Source organism: Diplotaxodon limnothrissa, linkage group LG18 (assembly GCF_057381915.1).
Source record: "Diplotaxodon limnothrissa isolate DT_005_m linkage group LG18, D_limnothrissa_male_GT1.1, whole genome shotgun sequence".
Classification (NCBI taxonomy): Eukaryota; Metazoa; Chordata; class Actinopteri; order Cichliformes; family Cichlidae; genus Diplotaxodon; species Diplotaxodon limnothrissa.
Window position 1 is genome coordinate 28,916,516 of NC_140613.1, and position 23,923 is coordinate 28,940,438.

Genomic DNA, 23,923 nt, shown 5'->3' on the forward strand with positions numbered 1-23,923 from the left:
CCCAGCCAAGATTTGGTTATTTTAAAAATCCACATTCAAATAATAGATTTTCATAATTATTTATGTTCTGTTAGCTGCTGCTTGGTTGTTGTGTTTATGGTTTCCCAAACATGTATGTTGCCAACAAGGAAGATGCGGAGTGCCCTCTGATGGGCAAACTATGCGACATCAACTTCAATAAAATGGTTGAAGGGCATTTCTTGTATCTATTGTTTACATTACTTTTGAAATTTTCATGTATTTGACGTTGAAAATGCTTATACTGATAGATCGGTAAATTACCACCAATGTACGATAAATCTGATCGGTCGATCAAGAGTTTTCAATCTTGGTACTTTATTAGTCTTCCTTCATGATAGTGATCAAAGGAGCTTGGAAAGAAAAGCGTCTGGACTTCTTTAAGTTGCTTGAAGACGTTTCACCTCTCATCTGAGAAGCTTCTTCAGTTCTAAGGTCAAATGGTGGAGAGTCCCAGATATAAACCTAGTGGGAGTGACCCCCCACAGAGGGACAAAAGGACCCCCTGATGATCCTCTAATCGCCTGAGCCAAGGTGGGAAACTGGGCGTGGGTCCCAATCAGCCAGAGTTTCGGGTGTGTTCATTGTGAAACCTGGCCCCACCTTATCATGCGAATTCCTGAGGTCAGATGGCCCAGGATGTGAGTGGGCGTTAAGGCGTCTGGGAAGGGATCTCAAAACTGGATTATAGATGGCAGAGAGTTGGTGTCGTAAACCCCCGCCTCTGTTCAAAGATGGCCGCTCACAGTGGACATAGATGGCTTCTTTCACTCCTCTTTCAAACCATCTGTCCTCTCTGTCCAAAATGTGAACATTGGCATCCTCGAAAGAGTGTCCTTTATCCTTAAGATGCAGATGGACTGCTGAGTCTTGTCCTGTGGAGGTGGCTCTTCTGTGTTGTGCCATGCGCTTGTGAAGTGGCTGTTTGGTCTCTCCAATGTAGAGGTCTGAGCATTCCTCGCTGCACTGTACAGCATACACCACATTGTTAAGTTTGTGTTTTGGCGTTTTGTCTTTCGGGTGAACCAGTTTCTGTCTGAGCGTGTTGCTGGGTCTGAAATGTCATGCTTGGAGAAAACTCTCCTGAGTTTCTCTGATACACCGGCTACATAGGGGATGACAATGTTGTTGCGTCTGTCCTTCTTATCCTCCCTCGCTGGTGTCTGGTCTTCTTTTCTGTGCCTCTTTGCTGACTTTAAGAACGCCCATTTAGGATAGCCGCACGTTTTGAGTGCTTCCTTTACATGTGTGTGTTCCTTCTTTTTTCCTTCAGGCTTAGAGGGAACATGTTCTGCCCGGTGGTGTAGGGTCCTAATTACTCCAAGTTTGTGTTCCAAAGGGTGATGGGAGTCAAAGAGGAGGTACTGGTCCGTGTGTGTGGGCTTCCGGTAAACTTCGATGTTGAGTTTGCCGTTCTCTTCAATGTGCACGGCGCAGTCCAGGAAAGGCAAACAGTTGTCCTTTGTGTCTTCCCTGGTGAACTTGATGTTTTTATCCACAGCGTTAATGTGCGCAGTGAAGGATTCCACTTCTTGTGTCTTGATTTTGACCCAGGTGTCGTCCACATATCTGTACCAGTGGCTGGGTACTCTTCCTTTGAAAGAGCCAAGAGCCTTCCTTTCCACTTCCTCCATGTAAAGGTTGGCTACAATAGGTGACACGGGGGAGCCCATGGCACAGCCATGTTTTTGTCTGTAAAAGCCTTCGTTGTACTTGAAATATGTAGTGGTGAGGCAGAGGTCTAACAGTGTGCAGATCTGATCGGGTGTGAAGTTGGTCCTGTCCTCCAAGCTGTCTTCTTGCAAGAAAACAATTAAGCATACAGTACTTTGCAAAAGTCTTAAGCTATCCTCTTTTTCTTTATATTTTGCTAAGAATGGGAAATAGTGCAGGAGTTTATTGAAACCTGAACGGCATGAACTCTCTTCAGGAATAGTTCTCCGGGCTTCTTTGGAGGTTGTTTGCCTTTGTTTCTGTTCTCTGTCAAGATGCTTCACTGCTTCAGTAATGTTGAGATTTGGGCTCTGGAGAGACCAATGATAAATGAAGCTGTTGCAGTCAGATTCATTGGTCAGTGTTAAGCAGCTTAACAAACAAAAAATAGTCTTCTGAAAATGGTCAGATTCAAGTGTCAGGTATAAGTGAAAATCTTACGTCTTAAGACAAACTTTTAATTAAACCAGGAAAACTATTTCTTAAGACCAATTTCATGAAATTTCACAAAAAACAAAACAAAACAGGAAATGAGGGGTGATCATGTTTAGAATGATTTACCCAATGCAGACTCAAGGCACAGAATTAAAGAACAGAAAACAAACATTTATTAAGGCCAGGCAGACAGTTCAAAGGCAGGTGAAAACCATAAATCCAAACTGGAGATCCATGAGGGAAAACAGAGGTGTGTAAACAGTAAGATGCAACAAAGCCCTTAGGGTAGACAAAGGCTATAAATACACTCTACATAACTAGGGTAATGGGAAACACTGGGGTACACAGCTGGAACTAATCGGGGAAAACAAGACAAGGGAAGCAAAACTAAATACAGCACACATGAAACAAGACACTATCAAAATAAAACAGGAAGTAACTGAAAATAGGAACATTAACACAGTGAAGGAGACGTAAGAAGACCCGGAGAGTATGGGGGAGGCAGGATAAACTGAAGGAAGAAATGCAATATTAACAAACTATAACCCTGAACAGAAACTAGACAGCAAAACTAATAGCACTCTGTGGCTATAAATAATACATTTATAGTTTAAATAATAAATAATGATACATAATAATATAGTGTAAATAACAAACCCCAACCAGCAAAAGGAATAACACAAAATCTCTGAATAATACATGAAAAGTAAACCAAGAACCAAGATAAAACGAACAACCAACAGAACTAGAAAGTGCAAAATTAAAAAACACTGGCTCTAAAACCCAGGACCATGACACAGCCTGACATGTCTTAAGAAAAATAAGGGCAATTTTCAACTGTCTAATTTTTTTCCACTTTCTGCCAATCTATTTTCATTATAAAGAAATGTGACTGTTGTAAATCAAGGAAATGTGCATACACAGCTTCTTAGCTTAATTACCTACTTTGTGTGGTATGCAGGTTGCGGGTACAAAAGAAGGCTGTAAAACTGACAAAAAATCAGACCTCTGCCTAGATAAAATTAATAGTTTTGGACAAGCAATTCTATGACATGATCCGTTCTTAACAGCCTGCAACACAATGCTTAATGGTCCAGAAATTATGGCTTCCTCCTCTGCAACCCACTGAGTCAAATTGGACCCTTTGGCCTGCTAGTTCTGGCCCACAGTCTGTATGTTTGACATCTATGTGCTCCAATTATATTCTCTAAAGTACACCCAGTAACAAGAACCTAATATTTTCCAACTATGCTTGTGGAAGAACTGTATACAGTTAATTCCACACATTTCTGGGCACTTTGTTTTTTGTAGTTATTTTAGCCATTTACCAGAACATGAAGCTATAGTTATGAGTTATTGAATATGAATATTTGCTTAAAGTGCACATGTTCTCTGTCTTTTAACAGAAATACTGCATGCAGCATTGAAGAGTTATAGACATTTTTCATTTCAGGCACTTAAATGTAATTGGACAAATTACCATAATCATAAATTAAACTGTTATTTTAATGCTTTATTGACAATTCCTTGCAGGTAATAGCTGCTTAAAGTCTGGGACCCGTTGACATCACCAAACTATGGATTTGCGATGCTTGATCAGGCCTTTACTTAAGCTGTCTTCAGTTGTTGTTTGTCCTTGCTTCCTTGTGTTTTTGTTTTTCCTTCATTGTAATCGATGCTTGATTGGGTTAAGATGAGTTGATTGACTGCCCTTTGCATAATTGCCCATCATGACCTTTAAAAACCCTTCTGGGTAGTTCTTGCAGTGTTTGTCTGTCTATACCGTGAATCGCTGTCCAGATAACTTTGCTGCACTTGGCTGAATCCAAGCAGAAGTTTTAACTCTCCTCCTCACAGTTTACTCATCTGTTAACATCATCAGTTAACACTAGTGACCCAGAGCCATGATAGACCACACGTGCCCACGTATCACACTTTCTTCATTGTGTTTTCTAGGGGTTGTACTATGCCTCCGTTCATGAGCTTTTCCAAGCCCTCTCCATGCTTTTCTCTTTCCTTCAGTCATTTTGCCACAGGCAATCTTTTCATCTGTGCAAAGGAGCCAGTTTCAGAGCTGGTCTGGCTTTTTTAGATGTTTTTTGTCAAACTCTTATCTGGCCTTTCTGTTCCGAAGGTTATTATATTCTGAATGGATTTTTCTTTGCTATGGAAAGGATCCTCCTGTCAAGCACCACTATTATCTTCAGTGGAGTTCAGCCTTTCCTGTGGACAAATACATGTTTATCAGTGAGTGTGTGTATATATGTAAACCTAATTATTATATATTATCCAGTCCTTAAAATCCTCTCTTGCCTTTACCCAAAACTGATTTCGCAGATAGAAGTGTGCAGTCGATAGGGCAGGACTATCTGTAAAAACAATCATCTGATCGAACTTGAACACTCTTTAATTTTGTTTTAATGTATCGAATTTGGCAACAGGACAATAAAAAACAACAACAAAAGTGACAGTAATTGTGATCAAAGCTAAGCAGTGGGAAGAGCAGGCATATTCCTTTAAAGAGACCAGCTCAGCCTTATTGATATTGTACAAGTTGCATAAAACAAATTTCAAGTTGCTGTATTTTCCAATTTACATATCCATATCAAAAATGATAAATAAATAAATAACATAAATAAATAAATCGTGAACAACAATAACTCTTAACCTGCGATGCCTTAAAAAAGCTTCATATAGAATCTGATATTTGAAAAGTCCAACTGTTTAACGTATTTGTGAAAAAGGTCCCACATCATGTTAAATTTCTGTCTGAAGGCCCTTAGCTGTTTCAAAGTAGAGCAGCAACACATACTAACAGCTTCTCTTATCCATTGAATATGTAGGGGAGCTATGGGAGATTTTCGCTTAAGTCGTGTTTTACATTTAGGCAGTAAAGTAGCAAAGGCAGTATAAAAAACACAATCCATCAGAGCATTAGGTTCCACTGGTTTTCCAGTGATATTTGATCAGGATCCAAAATTTCTTCACAGAAGTGCTGCAAAACCGTGCAAGATCAAAACATGAACGTGATTTTCCTGGGACTTGACAACACCTGTCACAAGTTAGGTTTGTCTTTATAAAATTGAGAAATGTTAAACTTCGTAATAAATGTAAGCGGTGCATGCTTTTAAATGGAGTTAATCCAAAAAGATGATTTATGTGCATTATGAAGGGCATGTTTTGAAAGATTTCAGGGAAACCAGATGAAAGGAGGGATTCTGAGAATAAATACAGTATATGAAATCATTCCTTTCTAGTTCAAGTATCGAAAACCTGGACACTAAGGGAATGTTTTGCTCATAAATCTACAGATTTGTAAATATCTAAAGAAATTATGTTTAGGTTATCCAACTTTATCAGACAACTGATGGAAAGGGGCAAACGTTTTATTAATATAGAGATATTTATATGAGGTTGGGCCAAGTTTGAAATGATTCATCTGTTAAATATGGACGAAAGACATGATTTACAGTTACAGGAGCAGATATTGAATATGTTTGGCTATGAAAATTGTGCTTGGATTGCCTCCAGATTCCCAGCCTTATTATACTAAAGACAATAATGTCTTTATTATACTCAGAAGAGGAACTTTTCATGGAGTGAGCTGAGGCTGACAGAGATACCAACTCACGAGAAGCAGCTTCCATTGTAAGCCAAACTGATGACAGCCAAAATGAGTCAGATTGCAATCAGAATTGAGTTATTCTTAAATTATTAGTCCAATAATAAAATTTAATATTTGGTAAACCCATCATTTTTGGTAATCCCAATTTTTTAAAACTGTTTGTAAAAATTGCTGTCTAACCTGTGGTGTGTTTTTATTTCAAATGGAGTCCTTGATAACAGATCACGAAATGCTCAAAATACAGTATTTATGTGCATTTATACTTTATTTTCCTTTTTGGTTAGTGAGGAAGAATAGTCCTGGCAGGCTTAAGACAGCTAAAGTAGAGGGGTTCCTTTGACACCTTTCTCTGTGATTGCTCCAACTGTATCTTGGTAATCCTGTTTTTCACACTTTATTTCCTCTTCACTGGTTAGAAAAGTAGTCTCTGAAATGTTATTGTTAAAGGAAAAAGCTTCGGGGGGTGTCTATTCCTGACCCGTATGCAGGAAAATCGGTCAAGTATCCATGTTGATATCGATGTGCATTTTCCCCAGAGCACTGTAAGAAATGACTGTTGACTGGCCACTCTGCTCTCTTGCCTCTAATTCCTTCTTGCTGCAGATGACTGAAGTTTGAAAGGGATAAAGTTTCATATCCCTGTCCTAAACCTAAAACGATCCAATTAAGGACATAAACTGCAGCAGATTGACCCACTGTGCCACCGCGTCCGCACGTACCAGTACAAATTGACACATAAACACCAACACGCTGCACGACTGAGCTGGATCATAGAGGTCAATTACATGTCCTGCTGTCAAAACATGAATCAGACAGTGCTGATGAATCTTGACGTGTGCATCATCTGCTCGCTTGCACAGACTTGGCCGTGTTTGTCAGAATGGACTGGCCTGACGGCTGTCATGCTAATGAAAAAAGAACACAGCCTGTAGCCATTTTATTCCTCTGAGATAAACTGTAATGTCCTGGTTACTGCAACAGAAACATCCTTGGTCCGATTACACTCTTTCCTCCTCCTTTCCCCCCTTTCACTCTGTGTTTTCCTCCGTATCATCCTTTCTTCGTCTTTCCCTGTGTGTATTCGCTTTCTCTGTGCATCCCTTCTCTCTGTGTTGCTGCTTGTTTGTCAGATGATGTATAGCAGGTGTAGCAGCAGTACGGCCATAGTTGGACCTTGGAGGATTCTAAATAACACCCTCTCTCGCTCTCTCTGTTCTCTCACTTTCTCCCTCCCAAACGCATACACAGGATCATCTGTGGGCTCTATGTCTGGGTGTACAGTAGTGGATGTAGCAGTGTTTGAGGTCTGTAGTTGGGATCAGAGTGTGGCTTTATTAAATAATCCACTGACCCGGCCATCGATCTTTACATCTCTCTCTCCTTTCCTTTTTTTCCATTTCACTCTGCTTCTTCTCCTCAGCAGGACTGCAGTATCAGTCATCTTTTAGAAAGCAGCCCTGCCCGTGCTGTTCTCCCTGTCACAATGATAAACTGCTTTTTACTAAATGCAGAGCATAGAATAAGTTTGGCCTGAGATAATGCAAATTTATAGATCAATGGGATCAAATGGTTTTGAGCAGATGGAGTTTGCTAATTTAAAGTTTTGAATTTTGTCTGTCATCTTCTTTCCAGGGACTTGGCAGTGATTGTGGCATCCATTGCCTACAACACCTGGTTCACCAAGCTGTACTGCAAAGACATGCGCATAGTAAATATCTTTTTTTTTAAATCTCCCTCACTTAAGAATTGTCTCTCCAGATGTAGACAAACAATGTTTGTAAATGTAAACGTTTGCTCTCTTGTGTTGTCTATTGATTTATTATTTTATTAAATCAGCTTGTCTCTTTGGCGTTTTTAGAAAATTATCATTTCTTTGTGTTTCTCAAAACACTTAATAGTTACCATGCTAACACTAAATTTTCGGAGCATTACGGCTACCTTAGTCAGGAGCTTCCTGGAGTGATCTGAGTCCTAAACTCCATCTGCTTCAGGTCCCAAAGTCAAACGAACACTGTGGCGTCACTGAGAGTTAAAAACTGTCTTTCATCTTTAATAAAATGATCAGTGTTGCTGCTTTACCAGGTGTAACAATTAAGTTTAACATCCTGGCATCATGAAAACAGAATCTATTAAATTTAACAGAGTTAGAAGTTAGCAGGAAGTTAGCTCGCTAGTTTGCACCTAAACATGATATACCATGTTCTGACTGAGAGATTTCTGAAAAAATTAAAACGTACAGCTCTGCTATCACTTCCAACATAAATGAGGACAGGAAACTAAACAGTAGTGACATTTGTAGGGTTACTGAAGTTGGACTAGCTGGTATATAACATTGTGCTACGTGATCGCTAGCGACACAGCTATGTTAGCATAACATAAACACAGTGATGCTGGAGGATGAATGCTAATTTTTTCCACTCGATAAAAGTTAACGTGAAGGTTCCCGATGGTTAGGGACAAATACAATCGCGTGGCAGGATGCTGTAAACTATGGGGCGCCGTTTGTAAAGTTAAACATGCTGAAATTAACGGCAACATTTTTCCACATTTAGCTCAAAACCTTACAAAAACATGTTTTTTCGAGTAATTTTTTACAACATTTAGTAAAATATTTGTAACTTTTCATCAAATGTTAAATATTAAATCTAAATGTTAAATCTAAATGTTAAATGTTAAATCTAAATGTTAAATGTTAAATCTAAATATTATATTTAAATCTAAATGTTAAATGTTAAATCTAAATATTATATTTAAATCTAAATGTTAAATGTTAAATCTAAATGCTAAATGTTAAACCTAAATGTTTAGGCTAATATGCAAATGTATTGTACGGATCAACGGAAATACCAAAATAAAAGCTTCCCGAAAACCTCCGGTGCAAAATCGTGTCTGTTCTCTTCCTCGCTTCTCCCCGCCATGTGCTGCTTCACTTCTTGCCTACGAGCATGTCCAGCGATTTTGCTGGACATGTGCTGCAGCGATTGTGAAGTGGAGACTGCAGCTGCTAAGAGTGCACTACTGCTAAACCTTTGGATGGCCGACAAAATGGATCTTCCGATGTTTTCAGCTAAATCGCCGGACGTGCTTTCTCATGGTCGGGTTATGGCTGAATTCCAGTGGAATGACGGTCCCGCCATAATAGACGTTCCAGCCATGTGTTCCAGCCCTAAACCTAACCTTATCTAACTATAACCTTATTCCTAACCTTTACTAGCAGTTAAATGACGTAAAATAGTGTTTTCCAAAGCGATTTTTAGAAAATGAACGAACGTGTAGATTGAGTCCAAACGGTTCTCATGTGCTCTCCTTTTTCTGTTGCCGTAATTTAGGAACGTGTTGGGTACCCGAAAGCATAAAATGTTGACAATTTGTCACCTAGCGAAAATTATTATGCTTTGGGAGTGAGAACGTGTCTGACCACTACCGGCACACTTTTGCACCGAAGGTTTTCGGAAAGCTTTTATTTTGGTATTTCCGCTGATCCGTGCAATAAATTTGCATGTTAGCCTAAACATTTAGATTTAACATTTAACATTTAGCATTTAGATTTAACATTTAGATTTAGATTTAAATATAATATTTAGATTTAACATTTAACATTTAGATTTAAATATAATATTTAGATTTAACATTTAGATTTAACATTTAAGGGTGATCGTGGCTCAAGAGTTGGGAGTTCGCCTTGTAATCGGAAGGTTGCCGGTTCGAGCCCCGGCTTGGACAGTCTCGGTCGTTGTGTCCTTGGGCAAGACACTTCACCCGTTGCCTACTGGTGGTGGTCAGAGGGCCCGGTGGCGCCAGTGTCCGGCAGCCTCGCCTCTGTCAGTGCGCCCCAGGGTGGCTGTGGCTACAATGTAGCTTGCCATCACCAGTGTGTGAATGTGTGTGTGAATGGGTGGATGACTGGATATGTAAAGCGCTTTGGGGTCCTTAGGGACTAGTAAAGCGCTATATAAATACAGGCCATTTAACCTTTAGATTGAATATTTAACATTTAGATTTAACATTCAAAATTCTGTTTTAAATATGAAAAGTTACAAATATTTTACTAAATGTTGTAAAAAATGACTTGTTTTGAGCTAAATGTGGAAAAATGTTGCCGTTAATTTCAGCATGTTTCACTTTACAAACGGCGCCCCATAGTAAACCGACCAAACGTCAGTTAGGAGAACAACTGAGATAATCCATCCACAATACGAGGTTAGTCATTAATATACTGCAACAACATGGGAATAGAGTGGCTGTGAGAGAATTAAACATTAATGAATCAATGGTAGGGAAGTGGAGGAAGTAAGAAGAATGAGCTGAGTAAAGTTTGACTTATCTGACTGTTTTGTTTCGCTTAATGCGCCTTATAATGCGATGTGTCTTATGGTCCAAAGAATATGGTAATTTATTGAAACTTTATCATAGAGTTAACTCTTATTTTTAGTCTCAACAAAAATGAAATGGTAATTATACTCATTATAATTAAGACACTGATTGATTTTGTGCCTATTCGAAGGCATTGTGTGTAAAACCAAAGATAAGATATGATTTGAAGTTCATTTAAAGATTTTTTTCTAACATCAGTCTATAGGCTTCCTCTTTAAAAGCAGATACAGGGCAGATACAGCACCTTATTTCCATTGTGCACTGGGTGGATTTACAGCTTGTTTTTTTTGTTTTTTTGAAAAAATAAATGAGTAGATCCTGGTTTTGGATCATTAGACAAAAAGTAATTTGTAGAATAGAGCATCAAGGGTTTTAGGAAACTATCATGGGCTTTTTTTTCTATTTATGTACTTAATCTTTTATAGGCACAACAATAAAATAGATGCAAAAAATAAATAAATAAGTTGTAGATTATTTTGTTACAGCCCTGCTTGTAGTTCACTTTTTCTGGCCTCCACTGCGGCTCGACACCACCACGTTCCACATGTGCTGTGTGTTTTTTCTGCAGGGGTCAGAGGTGGTGGACCAGGTTCTACACACAATCAGCAAGTCCAACAGTCTGGAGGAGCTCACTCTGGAGAATGCGGGACTCAAATCGTAGGTTTCCTATTTCCTGACATCATCATCAGCCCTACCCTCGCCTCTCTTAATCTAATTTCCTCTCCTTTTCTTCTCCTTGCCCCTTCACCTCTTCTCTTTTATCCTTTTGCACTCTCCAATCTTTTCTCACTCTTTCTCCTCCTTTGTCTCCTCTCTTTTCACTTACACAAGTCTTGTCTCACCTCTCCACCTAAGCTCACCTCACCTCTCCACTTCTCCTCCCCTCCCCTGCTGTCTCTCGCCTCTCTTAACCTCCACTCTTTCATCCAATAAAGCTCAAATAAAGCCTCCCCACCTATCTGCTTGTAGCAGGTGTATTGTTTCTCCATTGAAATAGATGTGAAATTTTGGGCTTCATCTGGCAAGACATTCCACCTTCTATGTATGGCTTGTATCATTTAGCAGAGCAGTTTTCTTATTTAGTATTAATTGAGATGAATTGGCTGCCCGAGGGCACGATGATTTACTGCAGCATATTGATGGAGTTTTTATACTTCCCCTGTGTTAAATCACTTCCAATAGAAAGGGTCATTTTTGTTGGAGGTGCTCTACAAGCACTATGCCAAAAGCTCTTACCTTCAACAAGAGAATAATAGACTTCAATACAATACAATATGTTAAGATACTCAAATAGTATATGATTTAAGGCGCCTATACTGACAAATATAGTTTCTGATGTGGAATTTCAACACAGATTTCCGGCACAAATATAAAATGTCACTTTTCACTTGATTGTTTACTTCAAACATTAAAGGAGATCGAGTAATCCTGACTACATGAATGCTTGGAGATTTGCCTCGAAATAAATAGCAATTCTGCCCAAATAAAACTTTGGGAACAACATTGAATGTAAATGTTTTTTGTCTATTTTACCTTTTAGATCTTTGGGAACTCTACCTGTGAGATATATGTTTTGGTAACTGGTAAATCTTCTGGTGAAATTGTTGTGTCTACAATCAGAAATTAAGAGATGTACCTGCGAGCGGGATTTATAACAATACAGCTAATTTGGGACCCAGTCAAACTCCAGAAGTCAAACTAACTTGGAAACTTGCCTTGCTTTCAGGGCTGTAGGAGACATCTTGTTCCAAGTGGTTAAACTTCCACTAATGAATATGTGTGTGTATATATATATATATATATATATATATATATATATATATATATATATATATATATATATATATATTAGGATGTTCCTGTGGGGTTTATAAATCTGCTACTGTATAATTAATTTGTTCTGCCATTGTGTACATATTGTTCTGTGGATGAGCAATATGTGCAGAAGTGTTGGGAAGCAGTGGACATTGATAAACATTAGCTTTCATTCTGAGTGGTGTTTGTAGCCGACAGACAAAAGTAAGTCAATTATTTACAGTCCTTGTTTCTCTCCAGAGGGAAATGTTTGACTCTTTACAAGTTAGATGGAGCAAGTTTACTAGCTAACTTTGCTTGGCTGTAATCTGTTCATCAGAGTTTTGTTCAAACTAGCCTTGGTCAGCTGAGAATAAGCTACCAATTGGCTAAAAGACAGAATAAGTTGTACTAGTGCATCTCAAAAATAGAAAATCTTGAAATTTTCTTGAAATTTTCTGTTTTTTTAAAAGATCAACTTATATAAATTCCATAATCTTTAGATGTAAACTGACTATTACACTGAACAAAAATATAAACGCAACACTTTTGTTTTTGCTCCCATTCCCCATGGGATGGACGTAGAGACCTAAAATTCATTCCAGATACACAATATAACCATCCCTCCCAAACAGTGGTCACAAATCAGTCCAAATGTGTGGTAGTGGGCACATCTGCCATATTGAGATAATCCATCCCACCTCACAGGTGTGCCACATCAGGATGCTGATCTGACATCATGAGTAGTGCACAGGTGTACCTCAGACTGCCCACAACAAAAGGCCACCCTGGAATGTGCAGTTTTTTGCGCTATTGGGGGTCTGGGGACCCAGAACCGGTCAGTATCTGGTGTGACCACCATTTGCCTCATGCAGTGCAACACATCGTCGCATGGAGTCTATCAGATTGTCAATTGTGGCCTGTGGAATGTTGGTCCACTCCACTTCAATGGCTGTGCGAGGTTGTTGGATATTCGTGGGAACTGGTACACGCTGTCGTATACGCCGGTCAAGCACATCCCGAACATGCTCAATGGGTGACATGTCCGGTGAGTATGCTGGCCATGCAAGAACTGGGACATTCTCAGCTGCCATCTGCCCTGAACAATGTGAACCATGATTCATCCGTGAAGCGCACACCTCTCCAACGTGCCAGACGCCATCGAATGTGAGCATTTGCCCACACAAGTCTGTTACGGCGACGAGCTGGAGTCAGGTCAAGACCCCGATGAGGACGACGGGCATGCAGTTGAGCGTCCCTGAGACGGTTTCTGACAGTTTGTGCAGAAATTGTTTGGTTGTGCAAACCAATTGTTCCAGCAGCTGTCTGGGTGGCTGGTCTCAGACGATCTTGGAGGTGAACCTGCTGGATGTGGAGGTCCTGGGCTGGTGTGGTTACACGAGGTCTGCGGTTGTGAGGCCGGTTGGATGTGCTGCCATATTCTCTGAAACGCCTGTGGAGACGGCTTATGGTTGAGAAATGAACATTCAATGCACGGGCGACAGATCTGGTTGACATTCCTGCTGTCAGCATGCCAATTGCACGCTCCCTCATTGCTTGTGGCATCTGTGGCATTTTGCTGTGAGACAAAACTGCACATTCCAGGGTGGCCTTTTGTTGTGGGCAGTCTGAGGTACACCTGTGCACTACTCATGATGTCAGATCAGCATCCTGATGTGGCACACCTGTGAGGTGGGATGGATTATCTCAATATAGCAGATGTGCCCACTACCACACATTTGGACTGATTTGTGACCACTGTTTGGGAGGGATGGTTATATTGTGTATCTGGAATGAATTTTAGGTCTCTACGTCCATCCCATGGGGAATGGGAGCAAAAACAAAAGTGTTGCGTTTATATTTTTGTTCAGTGTACAAGCATTTTTGTTTTAATTTTGAGCTCAATATTTATGAAAATCAGAAATCCAGTATCACATATTATAACAATATTTGTTATAAAAGATGATTTAAATATAGAAATGTCCAGCTTGATGTGTGATTGGGGCTCTTTTACCAGCAATTACTGTATCAGTTCTGTGCGACATGGAGGCCATCAGCTTGTGCCACTGCTGAGGCGTTATTGAAGACCAGCTTGCTTTGATAGCCGGTGCTTCTCATCTTCTTCTTAATAATACCCCAATAGATTCCCTGTGGGATTTAGGTCAGGAGGGTTGTCTGGCCAATCGAGCACAGCAGTATCACAGTCAGCAAATCATTTGGTAGTAGTTATGGCACTGTGGTCAGGCAGGTACTGTCCAGTCCTGCTGGAAAAGGAAATCAGCATCTCCATAAAGCTGATGGAGATGCTGGATGGAAGCATAAAGTGTCCTGAAGGCTTTTGGTAGACCAGTGAACCAATCTTCAGCAACTCCAGCAGATGACGTGGCACTCCATATTGTCAGACTTTACAAACTTGTGGCTCTCCACTCTTCCTCTTTCTCAAAACTCTAGAAAATTAATTTTCAATAGAAATGAAACCTTTTTTTCATCTGAAGAGAAGACTTTGGACCACTGAGCACGAGCCGAGTTTTTCTCCTTATCCCAGGTAAGATGCTTCTGACATTGCCTCTGGTTCAGGAGTGAAACGATATGAGGACTACGACAGATTTGTAGCTCCTTTCTTAAAGACGTCTGTGGGCGGTGACTTTTGATGCTCTGACAGCAGCCGCAGTTCACTTGCAGCACGGCTCTCCTGTGTTCTCGCCTTTTCTTGACAGTTCTCTCAAGACTGTTTGTGCACTTTTTCCTGCCACACTTTTCCCTCCCAGTCAACTTTCCATGCATACTGTTCGACACAGACCTCTGCACACAGACAGCCTTTTCAGCATTGAGCTTTCATGGCCTACTCTCCTGAAGGATGTTGATGATCTGGAAAACTATCAAGTCAGCAGTCTTCCCCATGATTGCAGCTAAGTGTGCTGAGCTAAACCAAAAGATGCATGTTTATATGTTTTGAACCATTTTTTATTTAAGCTTGAAATGACATATTCTAATAATTTGAGATGCTGGACTTCTGAATTTGATTAACTATGAGACCCAATTGTCAAAATGAAAACAAAAATGGCCTGAAATGCGATGAATTTGAAATATTAGAAAGTTTACCTGATTGAATTACATTACATTTTTTGAAGCATGTGCAAAAGCAATGCTAGCTTAATTTAAAAAAATCTAAAGTACCTTTATCAATTAATTGGTACGTTTAAGCAAAACACTGGAATTATTGTAAAGTGCTTTGAGGTAAGACAGGAGATTTGTTTCGTCAGTATCTGAGATCGGTATTGAATTTTCAATTTTGCAGAAATAAAACTTTTCTTTTTAATGTTGTCCACAGGGATTTTCCACAGAAGATGGCATCTGCGTTATCAGAGAACCCAGCCTCTGTGATTCACTCTCTCAACCTGGCTCATAACACACTAGACAACCAAGGTACCAACCTGGACTCTTATGAACTCTTCTTCCCTCCTCCCGCTGTCTCTCTCAGGGCAACTTTGATTGTTTTTTGGGGGGTGGGGGGGGGGTTTCTGCCCCATGTTATTACTTCACAGCTTTTGTTTGCTTTCAAAGAATTCAGAATTAATCCCTGTCCTCACAGAACCTTTTATTTTCTTTTATGTCTGTTTTTTCTCATTTTTTTCTTTCATATATTTCAAGCTGTAGGTTTTGATTGGTCTTTCACTGTGGAGAAATCCTTTATTTTTCTGGTCTCACCGCTCACCACACAATCCGAACCTCTTAGACCTTTCTGCACACACACACACACACACACACAGACACACACACTTTGCCACTTTGTGATCTGTCTCTGCAAGTGAAAAATAAACACGCACAATTCTATGGCGTTATTTTGGTGCCACTATTCTGAGCGCACATAAAAAAATTGCAGGTGCAAGTGTTGCATTTTGAGGAGAAATTTATTTTGAGCAAAAAAAAGCCAAATTTGAGTGAACAAAATTTATTGCTGCGTGCAAAAAATGTATTTCAGTGTTTGCTATTATCCACACACACACACACAATAGCAGCCCCTCTCGCTCAGTTTTTGCACTTGCGCTCGCTCGCATTGTGTTGCTCGCGCTCTCAACATTTCTGCCCGTGCGCGCTCAACTCTTTCTGTACACCGTTATATTTGTGCCACAAAACCATCCAATCACAGACTTGGATGCAAAAAAAATCTGATTGGCTGTTTTGGTCTTGGAGACCAGCCAATAAATTCTAACAACAGCTTATCAAGCTTGAACGTGCTGCTGTTGTTTAGCGCGACACCTGCTGATTTCCTCTTTCTGGCGCAAAGTGGGCGATAAACAAACAAGAGAGACGATCAGCTGATCATTGATCAGTTTCATGATTGAAGTAGCAACAGGAGAGGGAGGGGAGAGGTTGAGAGAAGAAGGGGCAGCTTGTGTCTTTTTCATTGTACCTGAAGTCCGGGATTCCTTTTCCCCTCAATACGGATGTATTGTAATTGGTCCAGCCCAGAGTTGATCATGACCAACTGGCTAATCCACCACCTTTCATTGTTTATACTGTTACAAAGACAAACAAAGACAAACAAACAAACATAAAAAGGAAAAATCACCATCGGCCCACCGGGCAAATGCGGTCAGCTGGTGGGTAACAGGCATCTCCGAAAACGTTAGAACACTTATGCAAATATGTGATGTCTTGATGAATCAAGCAGATATTTGAAGGTTACACAGCACCATTTTCGCATGAAAATATCTTAAAAGTTTATTTTGTGACCCAGAAAGAGTAATATTTTAAACTCCGCCACTCTGTGTTCCTCCGCCACTGCCTCGTTTGAGTTTTGGACGAAATGGATTCTGGGATATTGCATTTCGTCATTTCGAGCTGATTGGAGACCAAAACAGCCAATCAGATTTTTTTGCATCCAAGTCTGTGATTGGCTGGTTTTGTGGCACAAATATAACGGTGTACAGAAAGAGTTGAGCGCGCACGGGCAGAAATGTTGAAAGCGCAAGCAACACATTGCGAGCGAGCGCAAGTGCAAAAACTGAGCGAGAGGGGCTGCTATTGTGTGTGTGTGTGTGTGTGTGTGTGTGTGTGGATAATAGCAAACACTGAAATACATTTTTTTGAACGCAAAATTCATTTGCACGCAGCAATGAATTTTGTTCATTTGAGCAAAGAAATTTGGCTTTTCTTTGCTCAAAATAAATTTCTCCTCAAAATGCAACACTTGCACCTGCAATTTTTTTTTTATGTGCGCACAGAATAGTGGCACAAAAATAACACCATACAATTCAGGCAGCCTGAAGTGTGTGTGCAGAGTCAGACCTTATATGCATGCAAACGCCACTTATTAGCTCATTTCTGTCCTCACGTCTGACACTTGTCACTTCTACTCACCTCACAAGTGACAAGTGTCGGGGGGGCGGGCCACATACTTACTTTATTGTGATTGGAGCTGTAAAATGACTGCAACCTTATCACAATAATGCACATCTTTACAGCAAAGGATGACCTTCAGTCTGTGTGTGCGGTTGCCTAAAGTAAAACTACTCTAAATACAAATAAACAAAAAAAAAAAAAGGATGCGAGGGAGACACGAACTAGGAGACAACTTTTGGCATTTCAATGAATTCCATTTTTAATAAAAGCAAAGCCTTTCATATTATCTCCATGGCTGCAGTATATTTAATGAAACTGCTGAGCTGAAACTCTTTTGTACAAGGTGCTCATGTGGATTAGTCACTGCAATATGTTTAAAAATTAAGGCTGTAAATTATGTCAGTTGGGTTTTTATTTATTATTTATTTTTAGAATTACAAGGACATGGTTTGGAGAGTACATACATAAGGGAGTCTAATGTTACATGGCCAAACTATATATAAGCTCTGTGAGGGCATATAGATGCAGGGATGTACTGTAAGCAAGCCTTTTAAGATTTATGCCCCTACTGAAAAAATTATTCAAAGAAAGCATGAAATACCAACACTGAGATTGAAACTGTGGAGAGGAATGTGAAGAATGTGCTCCTTTTGAAATCGATGCCAGCGACAGTGAAATCTTTACCAATGTGATGTACTTTTTGTAAAATAGGACTGTGTGAGCATTATTGAAAGTCTGACCTGAGCAGAATGCAGTGGTGCTGAAATGAGTAAGAATGTTCCCAGTCCACATGACCATCTTGATGTGTCACTTTCTCTGGGTTCAAACATTGTTGGAAACATTTGCGATTTGCAGTAGAAGCAGGAGTTTTGCAGACATGCGACTGATATTTTATTTACATCTTCTCATGCAAATGGAAAATATGATGATGAATGGTTTAGCCGATTTTGAAGCTTAAATATGCAAAAAAAAAAACAAAACCTCAACTTTAGTGTTAATCTCCAGGTACGTACCTTTCTTTCTCTCATTTTAAGAGCAATTTCCTGTTAATATACCCAAAATTTGTGATGGTGTTCTCTCATTTTCCCAATATGAATATTTGAAATACTAATATTCATCTAAAGCAGCCAGCATTGTTAATAACTTGTAATATTTCTCAATTTTGCTGGTTTTAAGTTAAAGGGTCTAAATTAAATAATGCATATTTTGCAAATTGTAGATTTAGGCCTGCAAATCTGCTGTCAGAGACTGGACATTCAGATATTTGAGTGACTTCAAGGATTCATTCTTCTCAGAGTCCATAGTTACAGAGTCATAGTACCAGATATTTACCATAACAATAACCCATCTCAAGTAGTTTTCTATGTAATTTCCTTCTAACACGGCCTCTAAACAAGTTATACTAAAAGATATGTGAAAACACCCCTACCTTCATTCATTGAAATATTTTTTTCCAGGTGGTCAGTGTGCAGGTGATCACATGCCACATGGCCAGTGTGCAGCAGCCCAGTTTGAATCCCACTTGCAGCCCTTCACTGCTCCACTATCATATCCAATCTAAACCGGTCACATGTGAGACATTTGGTGAACTGACATGGAATGACCAAAATGTTATTTAATATAGGCTAACATTTCAGATCAATTGCTTTGTATTTTCTCATTTAACCTGCAAAAAATATGTATCAGTTCTCCATCACCATTTTCCAGAGCCCAACATAGTATCTACAAGTTGCTTAACCATTTCATAATTCACTGTTAATGAGCAAGTCTGTTGGCATTTTTGTGATTTGTCACTGAACTGCTCATTTAATGTCTTTGGTGTAGATAGATCAATATATGTTCTCTTATGTTTAAGTGATGACTTGACTTTCCTCTCTGTCTTCCCCCACCCCTCCTCCTACCAGGAGTTTCCAACCTTATTCAACAGGTGTGTCGCCTTAACAAGGGCCTGCGTCTCCTCAACCTCTCCAAGACTTCACTTTCCTCAAAGGGTAAGTGTGCAGCGATTAGACACAGCAGCCCCTAGTGGCTGACTGTGTGACAAACACAGATTTTTATCATTGTGAGTTCATATTACATTACACAAAGCAGTACAAAACACTGTGTCTTGCTCAAAGACAGCTTGGAAATTGTCTGTAAAAGCTAGCTGTAAGCCAGGTTCACAATGGTGGCCTGCTGCTCTAAATGCAGTTGCATTTGAACGGACAATTGCTCAAACAGAAATGCAGACCAGTAAATGTCCCACGTGAATCAATCCAACAAATAATAATCAGGTCAAAACTGAAAGTGGTCGATTATTTATATAAAAAAAGTATTCTCCATGAAATCCTGTGTATTAGCAGAGTGTCCCAGTTTTAATGCTTTTATCCCAAACAATATATTAAACAGTATTAAAGCAGATTCAAAAGGATAATGTTAATACAGATGTAATTCCATATGCTTTTAGCTTATTCTTTGATGATTATTGCAAATTACAAGTAATTCCTGATCTTAAATGGCATTATGGGTAATGATTATCTGATTTAGCTGATATAATGGGCGTTTCTGTCATTACAGAGAGCAGTATTATTATACTACTTGAAAAACACACAATGTTGTAACAACAATAAAATTTTAAAAAATGAATTAAATTAATAAAAACCAAAAGTACTACAAAAAAGCTAATGGCCAAACAGGCTAATCTTTACAAGCTAATGTGACGTCAGGGTTAAAGCTAGCTGGTGAGATACAGCTACAGCTTTCCTGAGGGATTAAACTAACCCGACCCATTTCAATGAAAAAGATCTATCTTGTTGATCCAAGATTCAATTTGTTATCAAGTAGTGAAATGCCAGGAAAGCAAGGAAATCAAACTCTGGCTAAAGCTAACTAGCTAACTAGCATAGTTGGGATGTAACAGTCATTTGAGATCGATTAATGAGACTTGTTATCTTGGTTTTGCCTGTAAGTCTTATTTTTAAATGTGCTAAATGATTAATATGTTTATTGTAGTCACTGTACTTGCTTGACAATACATGTATACTCATATAAATATATTTTCTGTTCTTTAGCTTGCAAGTTCTCCCCCCTCTCAAATCTTCTGCTTGTGCATTTACTGCTCTGCTCATTTTCAATGCAGAATAGGCAAGGAGATCCCTAATTTAACGGTATAGCTAAATGCAAACTTCATGCTACAGACAGTGACCTTGACTGCTTTTGTATGTTATGAATGGGAAGACCACACTAGGTGCCGTTTTAAAAGCCACTGGGTTGAAACAGTGATTTGGGAGAATGAAACGATCATGCTGACCTTGAATGTTGGGTGTTGGTAGGTGGGTTTGACTTTGCAGGGGCTGAGCACTTTTTGTTGAATATTTATAGATCTCTCTCGCTCCCCCTCCTTCCTTCTGTCTCTAAAACACCTATGCCAAGCAAAGCCCGTATGCACACTTATGCTATAAACACATGCTTACGTCACCTCTCAGATGTTAATCAGACATGCAAATAAGCTGATGCATCCCAGGAACTCTCACACCATTACTTCTATAGACACTTGACAATGTCACACAGACTAGTTGGCCTCTAAAAGTCTGTGCTTGCAGCAGAATCAAGCAGCTGATAGATGGATTGAGGCAGAGTGTGGGGTGGATTAGACACTCTGCCCCCTCTTCCCCTCATTTCCCTCCTAATCGCTACAAATTAGGGATGAACAGCTTACTGCCTTGCCAGCTTCAGATAGGCACATGCAATGGCTGTCTTGTTCCACCCTCCTCTCTAGTGCTAAAAACACTTCCTGTTGGTTGTTATCAGTGATATATTTTAGATTCAATACAGCACAGAGAAATGGTAGTTGTAGGCTTTGCATTTGTTTGGCTCTCATAGATGTTTCACCAGTGCTGTTGCTGTGTCTGTATTTAAGCTGTAACCTGACATGGGGTGCTGTGTGCTGCAGAATGAGGATTTTAATGAGGGCTTCCATCAGGCCTGTGGCTGTAATTGTGTAGTGATCTGATTTATACATACTTTTGTTTGGCTTTCAGGGCGCACTTGGAAACTGGGATAGTGGGTAAAAGGTGGCTGGCTTCCTCTGAAAGCTCTTTTTGTACAAGCCTGCCATGCACTGACAAGTCTCTGCTCAATTAGTTTTTATTTTTTTGCCACAGATTGTTTTGTTTTTCTTCACCTCTTCAGCTTTTTTATTCCTCAGTTGATGATATGTCATGTCCAGAGCATTAAATTGGCCCCCTGAAAAAAAAAAGATTATAAGTGATTAAATTAAACTACTGTATCCCTTCTCTTTTAATCCTTTATCAACACCCCCCCCCCCCCCCCCCCCCCCCCCCCCCAGGTGTGGTTTCATTGTCCCAGGCACTGTGCTCAGCTGACGACTATTCCAATTCTCTGCTGCATCTGGACCTTAGCAAAAACCCTGGGGTCTTATCTGGAGAGGACGCTACAGTAAGGCACAAAAATTGTTGCATTGTGTGTTCCCATTCAAATATATTAATGCACGCTTACTGTAATAAATCTTGAGTGGAGGAGGGGGGGGGGAGGAATCTTGTAATATTATAATAAAGATTTTTTACACTTGCCCATCAGGAAAGAGTCAATGTATCATTGCATGGAAAATTCTCAGGCCTCTGTTACTTACACTGTTTACAATATCTTAATTCTGATAAACTGGAAAATCATCATTTTTTTAGTGCTGCTGTTATGCCACCTTAGGATGGAAATGTAAAAAAAAAAAACATGTGTACATAAATATTGATTCTGACTTTCTTTGACGGAGTTGACCAGGTTCAGTCAGTTTGCGCAGTGAAAAAACATTTTTCAGCCCAGCTGCAGATTCTGAAGGCCTTATGGTCTCTTATCAGACCACAGGGGCTTCTTCCAGCCTACTTCAGAGTCTCCCATGTGCCTCCTGGCAAACTGTAGCTGAGATGCCTGCGCTTTTTAAAGAATGATAATTTTCTTTTCCACTTCCCCATAAAACTGTGGAAGATGAAGCGCCTAGCAAGTTGCTACTGCCTCCACAATCTCTTCAGGCTTTCAGGCTGAGCCTCTGAAGCTCAGCACTCCTTCGTTGTTGCCTTAGCTGCTTAGTCAGTCTTTTCTTTTTTTAAATCCATACCCTGACTTGTGTGTTTAGGTCACAGTTTAGCTGAGTTGCTTAGAGGGTTTTTCCAGGTATTGCAGATGCAAATCTCAGATTTTACAAATATTAATAGTAGTATTTATACTAATACACATAAACAAGTGAAACATGCTTATATATAATTAAGACATTTTATGTCTATAATATAATATGTAATATAGGTTTATACTCAAGTTTAGATCACTTTACTGATTAATTTTGACATTGTGATCTAGTGAAAATCAGTCATTTTCTCTATATCCAATCAGTTCAATTCAGCTTTATTTATACAGTGCCAAATCACAAGGCGCTTTATATTGTAAGGTAGCTCCTACAATAATACATACAGAGAAAAAAACAACAATCGTATATCCCCCTATGAGGCAAGCACTTTGGCGACAGCGGAAAGGAAAAACTCCCTTTTAACAGGAAGAAACCTCAGACAGAGCCAGGCTCAGGGAGGGTCGGCTATCTGCCGCGATCGATTGGGATGAGAGATCGGTGTCAAAATGCAGGATACTGTTCAGAACAGGACTGATTTATCAATATATCAGCAGCTGTTTGTACTGGCATTTATAACAGTTGATAAATGAAAATCTAAAAAGAAAAGGATATCAGAATATCAGACTTAAATCACTAAACATCAGCATTGGTCTTGGTCTTAAAAATCCTACATTGACTGGGTTCTAATGATGTTAACTAATTCCCATGTGAGAGTGTATCAATTAATCCAATGACCACTGCCCTTGACTGTGCAGATGTTTACTTGTGTACATCTTTAACTCAGAAATATTAACACTATCTTAAAGTCTCTCTCCTTCTTCCCATGCAGAACCTGTACCTCTTCCTGGCCCAGCCTAACTGCCTGGTCCACTTGGACCTGTCTGGGACAGACTGCACTGTGGACTCGGTTTGTACTCGCTGTCTTTGTTACAGTCGATATCCACCCATCACTATCTGATCTCATCACTAGAATGGGATTCAAGCCAAGAAACCGAAAGGCCTAGCGGTCTGAATATGAAACGCCTACCACACAAAACCTCACTTTATTCCATATCTCATAGAGATTCTCTCTGCATAATGCTTTAGGTGAAAGTGGGAGCTCTTAGAAGGGCCAATAATGAAGACGTATAACCTTTGTGATTTATACAAATTATGTCTTTTACGGAAAGCACACAGAAGCATTTGTTGCAAGCTTTTGTTCGCATCTTTGTTGTTGTGAGTATGTCTAAATTTAGCATGTCTGTGAGCCAGTGTAACAAATGGCATCTTGCTGTGGTAGCAGATATGCTAACAGTGGAAAGGATGACGGAGCTTTCTCTCAGGGAGAGAGTTCATTGGCCACACTTGAACATGTCTGTCCCTGCAGATTACTGCTGCGATGGCAGTTGGTTTGCTGCAAATATGCGATACTGTGTGGTTAAAAATGCTGAAAGTTACAACTGTACTCACGTTTTTAACGTCTGTGTCTCCTTAGAAGATGTAGGGGTTTGTGAAAAGGTCAC

At 39.7% G+C, this 23,923-nt stretch overlaps 1 protein-coding gene across 2 annotated transcripts in view; it reads left to right on the forward strand.

The window, feature by feature from the left end:
- Window positions 1-23,923, forward strand: part of carmil3 (capping protein regulator and myosin 1 linker 3) — a 101,374-nt gene that overhangs the window by 24,857 nt on the left and 52,594 nt on the right. For both annotated transcript variants that reach the window (XM_085377004.1, XM_085377005.1), the window contains exons 9-14: window positions 7,424-7,499; window positions 10,734-10,822; window positions 15,291-15,385; window positions 19,210-19,296; window positions 21,633-21,742; window positions 23,251-23,328. In XM_085377004.1, the coding sequence (XP_085233130.1) occupies window positions 7,424-7,499; window positions 10,734-10,822; window positions 15,291-15,385; window positions 19,210-19,296; window positions 21,633-21,742; window positions 23,251-23,328 (535 nt within the window). The remainder of the gene's footprint in view (window positions 1-7,423; window positions 7,500-10,733; window positions 10,823-15,290; window positions 15,386-19,209; window positions 19,297-21,632; window positions 21,743-23,250; window positions 23,329-23,923) is intronic.